At 39.0% G+C, this 19,219-nt stretch overlaps 1 protein-coding gene across 1 annotated transcript in view; it reads right to left on the reverse strand.

Annotated features, from left to right (window-relative positions):
- EYS (eyes shut homolog) overlaps positions 1–19,219 on the reverse strand; it is a 1,591,612-nt gene that overhangs the window by 104,769 nt on the left and 1,467,624 nt on the right. Inside the window, exon 35 of the mRNA XM_060115102.1 lies at positions 4,894–5,076. Coding sequence (XP_059971085.1) covers positions 4,894–5,076 — 183 coding nt within the window. The remainder of the gene's footprint in view (positions 1–4,893; positions 5,077–19,219) is intronic.

Below are 19,219 nucleotides of genomic sequence, written 5' to 3' on the forward strand. Positions count from 1 at the left end.
ATGATAGATACTTTGTGTACTAGACATAATTTCTGACCTCTGGTTTAGTATTGTTAATAAAATTTTAACAAATTTTAAGTTAATGATAAGTTCACAAAATTTTAAGTACGTTATGTTGTGCTTCCCTAAATTGATTATAAGTTTTAGTGTAACAGAGACAGAGATTTTTGTATTCATTCTTTCAAAACTGTAATGAGTGTCTACACATGACAGCCACTGTTGATAGAAAAAAAGAAAACCCACAGTCCTTGTTGAGAGAGATATAGACAAACAGTTGTAAAATATGATAACCGTTCCCAGCAAGCTGCAGTGAGATGAATTCTTAAATTTCCTGGAAGTGTTAAAGACCTAAAGATAATTTTTTGAGCTGAGGCTTAAAGGATAGAAGTGGTTTTGAGGCATGAAAGTGAAGTGTGGGTGTCTTAGGAAGATTGGACAGCCTATGTGAAAGCACAAAGGTGGAGGATGCAGTGAAATGACACAATGACATGACCCAGTGACATGGCACAGTGACATGACCCAGTGACATGACCCAGAATATACACGTGTGCTGATATTGCTGCGTGTAGGGCAGAATGAAGGTCAAGAGATTGTGCAAATGGGCAGGGGCTGGACACATGTCTGTGCATGTTATGCAAAGGATCTTAGGTGGTATGTTATGAGGAAGCATGTTGATTAGGCAGCATACGTTCAGACTTCTATGTGGAGAATAGAGAGGGAGAGGGCAGGACTGTGCAGGGAGCCTGGAAAGGAGGTTATTGCTACTGTGACCGCCTATGACAGATAAACTGGGAGCAAGGAAGGGAAGAAAGAAGGAGAAAAGATGAAAAAGTCATTGGAAGGTAAAATGGACAGACCTTGGTGTTTTATGAAACATGGGGTATAAACTGGAGAGAAGATGACAAGGACCTTGTCTGAATTATTCACAACTGTATCTCCAGCACTGGGAAGAATCCCCCATCTAGGCTCCCAGTAAATAACTGTCAAAATGAATAGAAGGGAGAAACCCAGATGACTCCTGGGTTCTGGAGGAAGCAGCATGTTTATACCAGTCGCCAGTGGAAGGAATATGGGAGGGGAAGATCAAGTATTCCTCTGTGGACCGATGTGGGACAGACTGGTGGTTTTTAGAAGAGCCGAGCTATAAGACACAAGTTATAAGGGAGGGAAGGAAGAACTGGTAATGAAGGAAATGCCAAATATGACTGCAGAAAGGCAGGACGAGTTTTAGCTTAGGTTAAAATCCTACGTCAAGAGAGACATTTTCAAGTGGAAATGTTTGACGGTGTAAGTTGTCCAGAGTTCAATGTGCATGAAGTCTGGCAAAGTCAGAGTCTGGCTCTGGGGACTCGAGGAAGAACATCACCCGTGTTGGGGAGTGAAGGAGTTCCCTTGCCTTTTCATGTCCAAAATTAGAGGTTGGCTTATAGTTCAAGTGATCATATGAACTCTGTGGCTTTGTGCATCTTTTAACCTGAGAAAGACAAAGGCAGCATGTGAAATGGTGGTTTTAGTAACAACCAAAGCACAGGTCAGAGATTTATGTTACTCTACAATAATACCTATATGTGGAGATACCACTGTTAGAAACACTAACTTGGGTCCTAGCTTCTTATATAGAACAGAAAATTGCAAATTGTGTGGTTAATGTTGATCATAATAATATATTTTAAAGGAATATGTGTTTATTTAACCAATAACTTTATGCTATGTAAATTGAAAAATCCTCCCTGCCTATGATATTACGAGCAATAACTGCATATCATAGTCTGTCCCCATATATGGTCTAATTTAGCTGGTCCTTAGGGGTTTTGTATGGTTGCTCTAAAATATTAGTTGCATGAAAAGCACCTAACGTTCTTGATAAAAGTCTATTTTTCTAAATTCAAGATGGCTTGTGAATTAATATTTTAACAAGCACCATCGTGTGATTCTGATACAGGTGTGAAGAGGTTCTACCTGGAGAAATCCCCCCTTGAGAAGCTCTTTGGCTTGACTTGCATTTCTTAGCTGGTGTTCTTGCTCTCTCTGGTGGTACAATGTGGAATTGTATGTTTCAGATTTTTCATTTTCACTGATTGGCAGATAGAGCTCCACAATTAATCTACCAGTTATCCAGCCTTTATTTAGCCATGCTGTAAACCTACAGATGCAAGTGCTGCATTAGCATTCATCTCCCTACACACAGAAGAGATGTGAGAAGACCAGAAAGTGTAACATGTAAAATTTCATACTTTAGAAGTGCTGCGACCAAGACAATGTTTTTACATTTTTTTGTTTGGAGAATTTTGAAGGAATCTGTAGTTGAAGAGCATTGAAGAGGCATTTGGTGGCAGAGTTTTCATGGGCCAAATGTTTATTTTTTGCTAGGGTTCTTCCTCTGTGAATCGTTTAGGACTCACTCAAGCTTTGTGATGCTCATTTGAATTTTTTATTTGCCAGTTTGTTTGTTTGTTTGTTTTTTGCTAATGAGAAGGATATAATTATATGCAGTGTAGAGTTAAGGGTAGGAATTCCTTCTTCTTTTCCTTCTTTCCTCCCTGCCTTCTGGCAGTCATTCAACAGATGTTTATTATAGCCCTCTGAGGGAGGCTTTGTGGGTGATACAGTGATAACCGGGACACTATTTCTCTGAATGAGGAGAGAAATGTAGCCTACCAAGGCGTGTCATGAGGGCTCCATGCCCACAGTGTAGGGCATCTCAGCAACCCTCAGAGGAAGGAGAGAGTAACCATGGGGAAATCATTACGGAGAAGACGGCATCTGAACTGCAAGTCCCTGAGACTGGTCACTCTAAGAACCTTTGTGTAACCGAGTTGCTGACTTATATGACATACAATTGTCTGTGCTTACTGTGGGTATTTTATTCAGTGCTGATTATGTGTCAGGCAGTGTGCTAAGTGTGGGTGTATAAAGTTCAGGAAGGATTGTAATCAAGCAGGACCCTGTGGAACCATCCCAGGGCAGAGCCCGGCCACCCACCCATGTCCTCTGCCAGCCTTTTGTCTGTAAAAAACTTTAGTTAAAGAATAAATTTAATCAGAGAAGTGAGAAATGTGGGAAAAAAGGAAAACTGTTAAGCAAGACAAAGTAATAACAGTTTAGCCATTAAACAAAGTCAAGGACATTTAGCTCCTCCTCGAGTGCTGTTGATATTATTCTGAGCCATGTCCTTTGAGCTGTTTTGTAGATACTGAAACCCTCACCATGTGGAAGAAGTTAACTGCATGCTGCCCACAAGTACGAAGACCCCAGGTGGAACCAGAAGGTGGATGATGTTGACTCCCAGTTACGTCACCACCAGCCAATCAGAAGAAGGTCCACAAGCTGATCACACACCCCACATGCCCCCCCCCCCAATCTTGTCTTTAAAAACCTTTCCCTGGAAGCCTTCAGGGAGTTTGTGCCTTTTAAGCATGAGCTGCCCTGGACTCCTTGTTTGGCGCCTGCAATAAACGCTGCACTTTCCTTCACCACACGCAGTGTCGGTTGATTGGCTTTACTGAGCTCGGGCGAGCAGACCTGAGTTTGGTTCAGTAACAGGATGGCTTGGTCTCTGTCTACCTAGAGATCCCATTCTCGCAGTAGAGGCAGACAGGAAACAAAATAGATAAATGATAATAGATAACTATCTACAAAATAGATAAATGAATTGTAAATTGAGGTAAGGGCTTTGAAGGAAGTAAGCAAGAGGCTGAGGTAGAGAATAACTTTGTTGGGATGAGGTGAGACCTGCTTTGTGGAGGTGGCTGGAGAAGGCCTCCTGAAACAACACAAGCAAGGATGCTGTGAGTCCAGTGTTCCGTGCTACTGAGTCCACGTCTTAACCATGTTCGTCCTCCCAGCTCTGACGGGGAATCACCATCATTATACTCATTTGAACAGAGAGGAGACTGAGGCAAAGGGACACTAAGTAACTTGACGTGTAGTTTGTAAGTGGTGGAGACCAGATCCAAACCTATCTTTCAGGCCCAGAGCCTGCTCTCTTCACCACTCTGACAGACATCTCCCACCAAGGGTGGGGAGGGGAGAGCACATATGGGGCTCAGAGGCCAGAGAGCACTCACGTGATAAAGCAGCCCTCGTCCTCCCAGAGGTGGGGCAAGGCTGCACAGCACCCTTCCCTTGGGGTGTGGGCTTCTTTCAGACACGTGTTAATACAGAAACAGGCATTGGGTGAGTTGAAAACGACACAATTCATTAGTTGCCCTAGGACCGTAGAGTTACTGATGAGAAAGGTCATTTTCTGGTGTAACATTTTGATTTCACAGTGGAGGACCCCCAGCTCAGAGAAGATAGGTGATTAATTGCTTAAGTAGTTAGTTGTTGACTTGGGAGTAAAACATACGTGCTTTTCCTTGATCTCATGTGTGCATAGCTGGTTTCTACTTAACACACAAATTTATCTTATACATTGCTTTCCCACCAATTGAAGGGCACTGGAGTACATGATTACAGACCTAGCACTTTCTTAAATTCTTGCTCCTTTAATTTGGGATGGTTTTCTTTGAGGGCAACCATTCCCATTTCACGACACATGGTAAAATGTGTTCCTTCTGAGAATTTCCCTTCTCTCCTTCTCTGTGGAAATGCAAAGAAACAGAGGACAGGACCAGTAGATAAGCTCACTTCTCGTGTGACTTGCCCCCTTCTCTGTCTTCACGCTTGCTGGCAGGAGTTACAATTCCCTGATTATAAGAAGAGGCCTGGTGTGAACAGGGTTTGGGGGTCAAGGGCTGCTGCACACCTTGGACAAGGCACATGCTTGAGCAGCAGATAGGAGGAGGCTGATCCAGGCAAGCGCCTGCCTCACCCACAGCCATAGTCCCTGAGGAATCTCTCAAGTATTGTTAAAAAACCTAAGCAAGCCCTAGAGGGTTCAGGTAATCTTACCATGACCCTTCTGTCCGGTAAAAAATAACAAGTTGTCTTCCACTGCTGAGTGGTTGTTTGCCAGCTGAAACTTCAAGTGGAACTCGTAATCATAGCTGATGTCTGGGACCCGCGAATAAACCAGGAATGAGGTATATCCAAAGGCATCCATCCCACTGAGCCTGGGCTGGGTGATGTGAACAGCTGTGGAAAAGCCCAAAGCAAACAGTTAAAACAAGCCTGTTCGTGGACTTGTAAGAGGAGGGTTGTGTTTTGCTGCTGCATCTGGCCACAGAGTCTGTTTACTATCACATTAATTATACTTATGTGCCCTTCAGCATTGAGCAACTCAGAGACTCAATAGGGAATTCAAATCCAGAACAAAGGAAGTGTAGTGTTTTGAGATCCTGTGTATAATCCTTTAACTCACATACCCTTTTGACGTGAAGAATTTACTTAAAAAGCAAAATTCTACATTTTGGAGATTAATTTTAGAAATAGAAAAGATCACAGGCAGTCAAAGTATTTGCCTAGGTGCTTTGTAACCATAATTTGGCATCCAAATGATGGATATGACTTAGAGAGGGACTCACAGCTTGGAACAAACCGAGCTTCTCTAACCCTTTACTTTTCTAAGAGCCAAAGGTCAGGGGTAGGAAGGCCAAGAGATGGGAAGGAAATGGATCAGTTTCATCACCATATTGTGAACGACCTGAAATTTCCTTGAAGTGAAATCGTTGTCTAAAAGAAATGCTCTTCCTTACTTTGTTCAGACATGTGTTAGATAGTGAAAGCGTGGGTTTTAATAGGCCTGAAACTGTAGGGAGATTTAGTAGAAACAGGAAATGGTAAAACCCAGAAGTACAAGGGCCAGTGCAGACAAATAAGATTTAGTTGAGGGGTGCTATCAGCCAGCTAGCTTCTCTTTTCATCCTGCCTCTAATCTTATATCCATATTTTCTCTTTCATTGTTCTGTTTCCTTCATAAATAGTCCCAACTGGCTTTTTCCCTCACTCCAAGGGGAACAGGGAAGAGGAAGGGAGATTTTGACCCCCATCCTGACTACTGTGAATAGTATCCCCAGATTAAAGGATGTTCCTAGAATCTATCTTTATTCGTTCAAGACAGCTCAATAGAGGGAAGAAGAGCTTGTCTTGATTACTTTATCATGCTCCCTTCTCAAGAGGTGGTGGCTCTCTCACGAAGTTGTAAAACTAGAATTTTTACAAACTTTAAGAAATATCCTCACTCTGGTACTTAATGTTTAAAACAAAAGTGTTGTTATGTCTGGTTATAATTGTTTATACAGCAAATAATTCTGCTATCCTGGGAAAATAATTCTATTTATCAGAGGCTTTTATTTCTGCTTGTTTCACATAACTATTCAAGTAGGGATTTGTATGGAATCAGCTGAATACTTCATTTTGATATTTTATTAAAATCTTATCAGTTTATTCCTTGGGATGAGTGTCCTAGGATAAGTATACATTTTCTCAAAACTCACCAGAATCTGAATTAGGATTTTGAGACATACCACCTTATATTTTATCTAATGAAGTAATTGGTGGTTTGTGTTTCAGAGATAATAAGACTTTCCATCAGGGATTTCAGTGGTTGTGTAGGTAGGATGGTTGAAGGAAATTAAATAAAATTAACTGGGATTAAAGCAAAATAAAACTACTGATGATGTTTGAATGCTGGCATTAAATACAGTTAAAATAGAAGTCAATTAAATACTAAAAAATAGGAATATCTTTCTTTTATAACATTTATTCCTGTTAATAATTTACAACTGAGTCTACTAAAAGTTTTTGTACATTTAGGTCAGATCAAAAAATACGTATGTAGTTCAGTATCTGACCTTGAGCTAGATATTGGTGACACAAGGATAATAAAACACAATCCTTATCCTCAAGGAGCTAGTGTGTGGTGAGTTAAATTACTCAACTGAACTAGACTGAATCTTGGCTGATGACAGCAGTTCACCTGCAGGTGACAAGCAAAGATCATTTCAGGTGGAAACAATAACTTATTCTAAGATGGAGAGGCCAGAAAACATGTCATACTCAGGGAACCCATGGAGTGTGCAAGTTTTAGAATAAAGTATAAAACGGAAAGTGGAAGCAAATGAAATGAGATAGTTAAGACAGTGGTCAAATTATGAAGGGTTTGATATTTTCCTCATAATTTTTGTGTAGTTAAGCAAAGATCAAATTTGTCTTTTAGAAATATCATTGTAGTGATGAAATGTGAAGGCTGGATTAGACAGTGGGAACTGGAGGAGAAACCTTAGGTCAATAATTATAAGGAGGACTTTGAGGACATTGGGATGTCTAACAAAGAGTTCAACTTGTACTGAGTCATCAATGTAAGCAAATGGGTGGGTGACTCATTGAAAATTGTAACAATGTGATATTGATAGAAACAGTTAATAGTAGAAATGTGTTATCAGTGCTAGTACTAAAAAGAAGAATGTTGAACAGTGAAGGTGGAGGGTAACTATGCTCACAGGGGTGATCTGTCATGTGCTCAGAGTCTCTTGGTCTGAAGCCACACTGACCAATGACAGCTCTACACCATATGCAGCTGTGATCTCAGTCTGCACTTGGTGTAGAGAAGGGCTTGGTATGGAGAATAGAATGCAAGCATCTTATTAATAATATTCTATATTCATTAAATATCAGGATAAATAAAATTTATTATTAAAGTACATTTCACCTGTTTCTTTTTACTTTTAGAAATGTGCCTCCAGGAAGACAAAATTACACAGGCAGCTCCCTTCCTATCTGCTGAACAGCCCTAAGGAGAACCACGCAGCTCCCGGCAGGCAAGCGCCTTCTCTAAACCCTTAGTTGTGACTTACCTCAAGGGCCTTTGTCGTGTGGTAACTTTAAGCCTGTGAATAGAGAAACCCCTTCGGAGAGCAATAGAATCAGAAAGGGTCAAAGAATGTCTGGACCACACTCAGAGGGCCCTGTGTCCTCAGCCACATGTGTGTCCTCCTGCTGCATCAGGCAGAAGGACACGGAGGGGCCCAGACTAGGAGGAAGAGGGCTTCCATCCTCAGGAATGATTCTTTCCAGTTCTTTACAGTAAGCCCTTTATGATCTTAACCAGGCGACTCTGAGTGAATTTGGTTACTCTGTTACACAAATTCCCAGATCAGACTCTGGGACCACCAGTCCTCATCAAATCAAGTGACTGAACAGGTTGCAAGGAGAATATTTTAGGGCTACTAAATGCATTTTTTCTTTTTTAATTGTAGTTGCCTCATGGCTTCCAAATGTGAACTTAACACATTGTTTTTCCTTCAGTGCTATTAAAGTGACAGCAGTGGATTGGGAATGAGGAAGGAAAGGGATTGCTGAGATTTGAAGTAAAAATAAATTACTGTGTGGAAGCAGTGAAGGAACATCTCAGGCAGTCAAAGACCTAACATATCTCAACATCTTAGGGTCGTTAAAAATTCTAGAAACCCTCACAAAGGGAGAGTGTCATAATCTTTACTATAAAACATGCTCTGCTGTGGCTTAGTGTAGAATCTCTGCACAGCGTGTTTTATTATGCTTACAGAACACATTTTAGCAAAAATTACCACAGAAAGGGTATAAACTTCTGTTTTCTAGAAAATTTAGTATGGCAAATTTTTCTCATTCCCAGTAAAGGCAGAGAAATAACCATTATTGTTTTAAATGTTACTGTATTTTTTTCTTTTTCTTTTATAAGCATTCTGTAGTTAGTCCTCTTCATCTGAATTACTGAAGTTTTGTGCACGGAAGTGGGCAAGAGGGGCTACTGGGATGTGGGCAGAAGACGTCTCTTGGGCTCAGATGGCATCTTCCGTTCCTCACTTCCTGCAGTGAGACTCAGGCTGTCAGCAGGGTGATGGAGGGGAGGCCGCTGGAGCCCCAGCTCAGGCTGGATTCTGGATTTCCTCACTTCCAGTGTGAACTTGGGCAAGTTAACTTCTCTGTTTTAGTTTCTTCATCTGTAAAATGAGGATAATAAGTACCTAACTTCTTGTGAAGGGTGAGAAAGGCATGCGGATGCAGGAAACACACCTGAGCTAACCATGTCTCCCACATGGGCAAAGCTCTCGCACCAGACCTGCAATCCTACTGCCTTTTCCCAGTCTCTAGGATGACAAATTTATGCCTCCTCTTTTTTCCTCTGAAACATCTGATATTCATCTCTCTCTCAGTTAATGATCTTGCTTCTTATTTCACTGAGAAAAATAAGCTCTAAGAACAGAGAAGCACCCATCCTTTCTTCATGGAACCTCAACCTTCCTGCCCTCCAGGCACTCATTTGATCCACGTGTTCTCCCTCCGGTTACCAGGCCGAATCTGCCTTGGTGCGGGATCTACCCCTCCTTGTGTGGAATACATCACTCCAGCAACTCTTTTCTATTTTCCAGGAGACATCAAATTCTCTTCTACGGAATCATCCCCTTCAACATCAGACACGCTCGAATATCTGCATCTGACATACTGCTTTCCTCAACCCCACCTTCCTCTCCAGTGGCTCCTGTTTCCCTGCTCATCATTATGGTAAGACTTTTCTAAATATTATCTCTATGATCCTTTGAATTTTTTTACCACCCATTCACTCTTGATTTCATTCCAGCCAGGTTATCTTTTCTATCTTTCCTTTGAAACTTCTGTTAGGCCACCCGTGAGCACCATCTTTCTAAATTCAACCTCGATTCTCTGTTTCTATCTTATTCTGTCTTAGAAACAGTTGACATAGTTGATTATTTCTTCTCTCTTGAAATGCCTTCTTCACCTGGGTTCTCCTGGTGTTCCTTCCACCTTGAGCTGCTCATTCTCCTCCTCCCACCGTTGCTCTCTGATGACTCCTGAGTAATGATCTCCACCTCTGACTTCTTTCCAGAGCTCCAGATTGGTATATCCCGCTACCTACTAGATATCTGACATACATTTGTACATCCAACAGGAATCTCAAACTGGATATATATGAGGAAGAACTCTTTATTCTCATGTTTTTATAACCCAATCCCTACCAACCGGATCTCTTTCTCAGTCTTCCCTTTGTTCAGGACAAAAACTAGTCATCATTCTTAAATTGTTTCTCTCTCTGCCACCTCAACCAGTCAATTGACAAATCTTGTTAACGTCATCTTCAAAATGTATCCTGAACCTCACTGCTTCTCACCACCTGCATTACTGCCATCAAAGTTCAATGCATTTTTTCTCTCTAGCTGGGACGACTGTATTTCTGTATCTGCTTCTTACCTGTTCTCCTTTGCCACCTTGTACCCTTATAGAGTCTCTTCCATATTGCAACCAGTGCAACCTTTTTAATATTGATGGCATATTAAAAGTTCTCCAGTGTTTTCTCTTGAATTAAAAAAAGTGCCTTAGCATAGCCTAAAGCCCTTACTCTTCAAATTTATTATATACCCATTTCTTTTTGCTCATTCTGCTCCAGCCATCCTAACTTCTTTGTGTTTCTCAAACCAAACATGCTCAGAGCTTCTGCTCCTCTAGTTTCCGATGCCTGAAATGTGTTCTCCCACAGAGGTGCATGGCCTGCTCCCTCACTTCCTTCAAGACTCTGCTCAAGTGTCCCCTCTTCACAGGGGCTTTCCCTGACCAACCTGTTAAACTATCAATCTCCTCCTGTACCCATACTCTCTAGTTCCTTAATCTGCTTTGCTTACTGCACCCTAATTACGTTATATGCTATTTATTTGTTTACTTTAACTTGTCTCCCTCCCCAGTTGGATTGTAGTTCCTTTAGGACAGAGAGTTTGCCTGTCCCTCATGGACTCCAGGATGTGTGACAGTGCCTGGCTCAAGTGGGTTCAGAATACATATTTATCAAATGGTTGAATGGATACATATACAGGGCTTAACATAGTGTTGAAAGCATAGTGAAATACATATGTTATTTTTCTGATGTTATTATTTATCTAGTATCTTAACTGTTCTGTTCTTAAGTGATGAGGGAACAATTGGAGCTATTGGATGAAGATGGGAAATAGAATTTCTACAACAACACCAATGCTCATCATTGCTTGTTCAAAAAATTTTTTTGTTTGCATTTTTCTAGTCATTTGCCACTAAAGAGTAAGAATGTTTCTGGGTTTTTACAAAAAACATTAGACTCTTAATTCTCTTAGTGTGGGCAAAAATTCAGATAATATATTGTATATGGATACTGAAAACCAAGGCAGGGATCCCCGACTTGATGAGTTGGTTGTTTTTCATAACTAAGTTATATAAATACAACTACAGTTTTACAAGTTTTATCTTCTAAACATTATTTTCTGTTTAATATTTGATAATAATGTCTTTTGTAACTTGTAAGCCAAAATACTAAATATTTTTCTTGGGGAAATTGATAGTTTTTGACAAAAAGTTTTGGCTTTTACATGACAAAATATTTGTATGATTACCTCACAATGTTGTTTAAAATTTTGTGATATAAACTTGAAAAATAATCCTTAAATTCATTAAGGAAGATTTCTTGAAAATGAACAGTGTTCGCAGAATAGATTGTCTTGTCTAAATCTATTTTTTGAAATAAAACTCATTACTCCATTTTTATACAAATACAAAAGACAAAAAAATTGTGGTTGATTTTTACTTGGATTCTATATTTTATATAGGCTGCAGAGTGAACACCAGGTAGCACTGACCTAGTGAAAATCCAATTCAGTTGTTCCTTTTCTATTGTGTATTTTAATGAAGCAACAGATTGTAGATGGATTTACTCTGGAAACTGCTGATTTAGAAAGACTCTAGTATGCCAATTTTACAAGCATGGTGTTCAGCAACAAAGAGTACCTTGAAACAGACATTTAATTTTGCAAGGAAAATTAATATATCCTTGGGCAGATGGATAAATTTGGAAAAATATAGGACCATTGTTTGCCTCTCCAGGTTTCTTTTGTAAGTTTGAGTATAAACATCTTTCTTCTTTTTGTTCTTAACTTCTTAATAAGATAGCAGTAAATTTAGCTCAATATCCTGCACAAATGTAATCAGGTTATAAAACCACGTACATGATCATTGTTGTTATTGTTATTTCTGTTGTTGAAGAAGCTCCTTGTGGAGTTTGTGTCCACACTGTTTATCATTTAGAAATAAAAAAGATATAACCCAAAAATGTGATTTTCATTTAAAGGGAGTAGAAATAAATCTTCTGAGATGCTTGTACAAAAAACATACACATCTGTTCTTTCTGAACCAAGATAAATATACTCAATTCATGAATAAAATAAAGCTATCTATTCAAATGGATCTATAATATTCAATTCACCCACAGGTAAAAACCATGAAATAAATATGGTTGGTTGATTGTCAATTCCTGCTCATACTAAACCATTCCAATATTTTATGTAAATGTATAATTCCTACCATTCTCACTTCTTCATCTAATTGTTAGAGGATATTTAAGAGGAAAGAGAATTTTACATTGAGATAAGAAAACTGATGAAAATGTAAAGCATCATAATTCCCATCAGGAAAAGAAATGATAAATGATCAGAATTAATCGCAGCACATTCTTTTTAGATGCACAATTCTTAGAAATCAGTGCCATCTTCTGTACTTCTCAAAGTACTGCTTTAAATCTAAACCAGGTTTTGGTAGGATTTTTACAGTGCTATGAAATATCAAAAGAAAAAAAAAAAGGAAGGAGGGATCAAGATGGCAGAGTAGGAGGATGTGGAGCTCCCCTTCCCCCACAAACAAATCAAAATGCATCTACATGTGGAATAATTCTCATGGAAAACTAACTGGAAACTGACAGAACTATATTAAAATAAACTTTAAAACAGGTCATAAAGAAAGACAAAGAAGGACATTATATAATGAAAAAAGATCAATACAGAAAATGGATATTACATGCATTAACATATACACATCCAATGTTGGAACACCTAAATATATAAAGCAAATACTAACAGACATAGAGAGAGAAACTGACAATAATACAATAATAGTAGGGGATTTTAACACCCCATTGACATCAATGGACAAATCATCCAGACAGAAAATCAATAAGGCAACAGAGGTTCTATATGACCCAATAGATCAGTTAGACCTAATTGATATCTACAGGACACTACATCCAAAAAAGTAGAATACACATTATTTTCAAGTGTGCATGGAACATTCTCTAGGATAGATCACATACTAAGTCACAAAATGAGCCTTGATAAATTTAAGAGGATAGAAATTATATCAAGCATCTTTTCTGATCACAATGATATGAAACTAAAAATCAACTACAGGAAGAAAAATGGGAAAAGACCAAACACATGAAGACTAAACAACATGAAAAAAACAATGGGTCAATGATGAAATCAAAGAAGAAATTAGAAAAGGAGACAAACGAAAATGAAAACACAACTTTACAAAATCTATGGTATGTACCAAAAGCAGTTCTAAAAGGAAAGCTGATTACAAAAGACTGAAGAGGTGGGAACACTTCTAAATTTATTCAATGAGGTCACCATCACCCTGATACCAAAACTAGACAAAGAAACTACAGAAAAAGAAAAATACAGGTCAATATCTGATGAATAAATGCAAAAACCATCAACAAAACATTAGCAAACAGAATCCAAAAATACATAAAAAAAATCGTACACCATTATTAAGCAGGATTTATCCCAGGGATATAAGAATGGTTCACTATTCACAAATCTGTCAGTGTGATACATCACATTAACAAAATAAAGGATAAAACTCATATGATTATCTCAATAGATGCATAAAAAGCATTTGATAAAATTCAACATCTATTCATGATAAAAACTCTCAGAGTTGGTATAGAGGGGACATATCTCAACATAATAAAGGCCATTTATGACAAACCCAAAGTCAACATAATACTCAATGGTGAAAAGCTGAAAACTTTCCTGTTAAAATCTGGAACAAGACTAGGATGCCCACTCTCACCACTTCTATTCAACATAGTATTGAGAGCCCTAGCCACAGCAATCAGACAAGAAAAAGAAATAAAAATTATCCAATTTGGAAGGGAAGAGGTAAAATTGTCATTATATGCAGATGACATGATAATATATATAGAAAACCCTAAAGACTCCACACAAAAACTGTTAGAACTGATAAACAAATTTAGCAAGGTAGCAGGATACAAGATTAATATGCAGAAATCTGTTGAATTTCTTTAAACTAACAATGAAATATCAGAAAGGGAAAGCAAAAAAAAAATCCCATTTAAAATTTCATTAAAAAATACTTAGGAATAAACCTGACCAAGGAGGTGAAATACCTATATGCTGAGAACTATTAAGTGTTGATAAAGGAAATTGAAGATGATTCAAAGAAATGGAAAGATATCTCACACTCCTGGATTGGAAGAATTAACATTGTTAAAATGGCCATACTGCCCAAAGCAATATAGATTTAATGTGACACCTTTCAAATTACCCATGACATTTTTCATGGAACTAGAACAAATAATCCTAAAATTTATATGGAAACATAGAAGACCCACAATTGTCAAAACAATCCTGAAGAAAAAGAACAAAGCTGGAGGCATAACCCTCTCAAATTTCAGACAATACTACAAAGCTACAGTAATCAAAACAGCACAGGATAAGCACAAAAACAGACATATGGATCAACAGAACAGAAAGCCCAGAAATAACCCCACACACATATGGTCAACTAATCTTTGACAAAGGAGTCAAGAATATACAATGGAGAAAAGCCAGTCTCTTCATCAAGTGGTATTGGGAAGGCTGGACAGCTGCATGTAAATCAATGAAGTTAGAACACGCCTTCACATCATACACAAAAATAATCTCAAAGTGGCTAAAAGACTTAAATATAAGACGTGACACCATAAAACTCCTAGAAGAGAACACAGTCAAAACATTCTCTGACATACATCGTAGGAATGTTTTCTTAGGTGAGTCTCCCAAGGCAATAGAAACAAATAAAAAAATAAACAAATGAGATGTAATTAAACTTATAAGCACAACAGAGGAAACCATAAACAAAACAAAAAGATAATCTATGGACTGGGAGAAAATATTTGCAAATGATGGACTGAAAAAGGCTTAATTTCCAAAATACACAAACAGCCCATATAACTCAATAACAAAAACCCAAACAACCTAATTGAAAAATGGGCAGAAGACCTAAACAGACTTTTCTCCAAAGAAGATATACAAATGGCCAAAAGGCACATGAAAATATACTCAGCATCATTAATTATTACAGAAATGCAAATCAAAACCACAGTGAAGTATCACCTCACACCAGTTAGAATGGCTATCATCAAAAAATAATAAATGCTGGAGAGGGTGTGGAGAAAAGGGAATCCTCCTACACTGTTGGTGGGAATGCATATTGGTGTAGACACCATGGAAAACAGTATGGAGGTTCTTTAACAAAGTAAAAATAGAGCTACCATATGATCCAGCAGTCCTACTCCTGGTCATATATCCAGGGAAAACTCTAATTTGAAAAGATAAATACACCCCTATGTTCATAGCAGCACTATTTACAATAACAAAGACATGGAAGCAACCTAAATGTTCACTGACAGCTGAGTGGATAAAGAGATATTGTGTGTAATATATATATAATGGAGTATTACTCAACCATAAAAAAGAATGAAATATTGCCATTTGTAGCAACATGAATGGACTTAGACAATATTACACTTAGTGAAATAAGTCAGACAGAGAAAGACAAATACTATATGGTATCACGTATATGTGGAATCTAAAACATAATACAAACCAGTCTGTGTACAAGACAGAAACAGACTAACAGACATAGAAAACAAACTTATGGCTACCAAAGGGGAGAGGATTGGATGGACAAATTAGTAATATGGGATTAACAGACATAAAGTAATATACATAAAATAGATAGGCAACAAGGACTTACTATATAGCACAGAGAATTATACTTAATATCTTGTAATAAGCTATAACAGAATATAATCTGGGATTAAAAAAAAACCCAAAACTGAATCACTATTCTGTACACTTAAAACTAACACAACATTATGAATCAACTACTGTTTAATTTAAAAAAAACAAGAAAAATAATCCCTGAAATATATGGATTCACATTGTAATATCTGCATTACAGTTTATGGCATAACTTTGAGAATAACATTTTCATGCATCTGTATAACTCACATTACATAAACTGTGCAAATTTATCCTGGGTTCAATAATCTTTGTGATAAATCAAATTTCCCAGACATTACACAAATGGAATATTCCAGAACTTATGTGTTCTGAACACTTTTCTCCTTCCTAATACATGAGTTTCTTTATGCCAGTGGACATTTAGTTAAGAAATTAAGAAACATCAAGGTGGGAATGAGTCACCAGTCAAGTTCAGTGGAAAAAAAGTTTGTTTTAGCTTTTTAGTCTCTTATTTTTTAAACCATGGATCTATAAATGTGCTTTTCTATACTCCAAAGTAACAAAAGAAACTAATATCAAAATGGCAGAGAGTAAGATGTGGAGATCACCTTCCTCCCCATAAATACATCAAAAATACATCTACATGTAGAACAACTCCTACAGAACACCTACTGAATGCTGGCAGAAGACCTCAGACCTCCCAAAAGGCAAGAGACTCCCCCACGAACCTGGGTAGGGGAAAAGAAAAAAGAATAAACAGAGACAAAAGAATAGGGACAGGACCTGCACCAGTGGGAGGGAGCCGTGAAGGAGGAAAGGTTTCCACACACTAGGAGTCCCTTTGCGGGTGGAGACTGCGGGTGGTGGAGGGGGAAACTTCAGAGCCACAAGAAGAGTGCAGCAACAGGAGCACAGAGAGCAAAGTGGAGAGATTCCCACACAGAGGATCGGTGCCAACCAGCACTCACCAGCCTGAGAAGCTTGTCTGGTCACCCTCAGTGGCAGGTGGGGGCTGGGAGCTGAGGCTTGGGTATCAGATGTCAGATCCCAGGGAGAGGACTGGGGTTGGCTGTGTGAACACAGTCTGAAGGGGGTTAGTGCACCACAGCTAGCCAGGAGGGAGTCTGGGAAAAGTGTGGACCTGCCAGAGAGGCAAGAGACCATTGTTTTTGGATGTCTGAGGATAGAGGATTCAGAGCTCCACCTAAATGAGATCCAGAAATGAGCGTGAGCCTCGGCTATCATTTTGGATCAGAGAGATGGGCATGAAATGCTAACACTGCTGCTGCAGCCACCAAGAAGCCTGTGTGTGAGCACAGGTCACTATCCACACCTCCCCTCCAGGAGCCTGTGCAGTCTGCCACTGCCAAGGTCCCATGATCCAGGGACAATTTCCCCAGGAGAACACATGACGAGCCTCAGGCTGTTACAACATCATGCTGGCCACTGTCGCCGCAGGCTCACCCCACATTCCAATTATGACTACCGCATCTCTCCCTCTCCCTAGCCTGAGTGAGTAAGAGAGCCCTAATAAAATGTTGCTTTAATCCCCTCCTCTATGGGCGAGTAACAGACAATTGAGGGTGGCCTACATGTAGAGGTGGGACCAAAACCAAAGCTGAAGCCCAGGAGCTGTGCGAACAAAGAAGAGAAAGTGAAATTTCTCCATGCAGTCTCAGGAGCAACAGATTAAATCCCACAATCAACTTGATAAACCTGCATCTAAAGAATACCTGAATAGACAACAAATGTTCCCAAAATTCAGGTGGTGGACTTTGGGAACAACTGTAGACTTGGGGTTTGCTTTCTTTGTCTAATTTGTTTCTGGTTTTATGTTTATCTTAGTTTAGTATTTAGTGATTATTTTCATTGTTGGATTTGTTTATTGAGTTGTTTGCTCTCTTCCCTTTTTATATATATGTATATTTTTTCTCCTTTTTCTCTTTCTGTGAGTGTGTACGTGTATGTTTCTTTGTGTGATTTTGTCTGTATAGGTTTGCTTTTACCATTTGTCCTAGGGTTCTGTCTGTTCATTCTTTTTTCTTTCTTTCTTCCTTTTATTTTTTTTTTGAGCTGTGTGGCTTGTAGTGTTTTGGTGCTCCAGTTGGGTATCAGGGCCTGAGCCTCTGAGGTGGGAGGGCCGAGTCCAGGACACTGGACCAACAGAAACCTCACGGACACTTGTAATATCAATTGGCGAGAGCTCTCCCAGAGATCTCTGTCTCAATGCTAAGACACAGCTCCACTCAATGACCAGAAAGCTCCAGTGCAAGATGCACCATGCCAAACAACTAGCAAGACAGGAACACAACCCACCCATAAGCAGAGAGGCTGCTTAAAGTCACACTAAGTCCACAGACACCTGAAAACACACCACTGGACATGGTCCTCCCCACTGGAAGGAAAAGATCCAGCCTCAATCACCAGAACACAGGCACCAGTCCCCTCCACCAGGAAGCCCACACAACCCACTGAACCAACCTCACTCACTGGGGGCAGACACCAAAAATAATGTAAGCATTGAACCTGCAGCCTGCAGAAAAAAGAGGTCCCGAACACAGTAAGTTAAACAAAATGAGAAAACAGAGAAATATGCAGCAGATGAAGGAGGAAGGTAAAAACTCACCAGACCCAACAAATGAAGAGGAACTAGGTAGTCTGCCTGAAAAAAAATTCAGAGTAATGACAGTAAACATGATCCCAAATCTTAGAAATAGAATGGAGAAAATACAAAAAACGTTTAACAAGGACCTAGAAAAACTAAAGAGCAAACAAACAATGATGAACAACACAATAAATGAAATTAAAAATTCTCTAGAAGGAATCAATAGCAGAATAACTGAGGTAGAAGAAAGGATAAGTGACATGGAAGAAAAAATAGTGTCTCAGAGACCTCTGGGGCAACATTAAATGCAACAACAATCGAACTGTCGGGATCCCAGATAAAGGAAAGAAAAAGAAAGGGTCTCAGAAAATACTTGATGGGATTATAGTTGAAAACTTCCCTAATATGGGAAAGGAAACAGTCAATAAACTCCAGGAAGCACAGTGTCCCATACAGGATAAATCCAGGGAGAAACACAAAAAGACACATATTAATCAAGCTATCAAAAATTAAATGCAAACAAAAAATATCAAAAGCAGTAAGGGAAAAGGAACAAATAACATACAAGGGAATCTCAATAAGGTTGACAGCTGACCTTTCAGTAGAAATTCTGCAGGACAGAAGGGAGTGGCAGGACATATTTAAAGTGATGAAAGGGAAAAAACTACAACCAAGATTACTTTACCCAGCAAGGATCTCATGCAGATTCAATGGAGAAATTAAAACCTTTACAGACAAGCAAAAGCTAAGAGAATTCAGCAGCACAAAACCAGCTCTACAACAAATGCTAAAGGAACTTCTGTAGGCAGGAAACACAAAAGAAGGAGAAGACCTAAAATAGCAAACCAAA

The sequence above is a fragment of the Mesoplodon densirostris genome, chromosome 12 (genome assembly GCF_025265405.1).
Source record: "Mesoplodon densirostris isolate mMesDen1 chromosome 12, mMesDen1 primary haplotype, whole genome shotgun sequence".
NCBI lineage: Eukaryota > Metazoa > Chordata > Mammalia > Artiodactyla > Ziphiidae > Mesoplodon > Mesoplodon densirostris.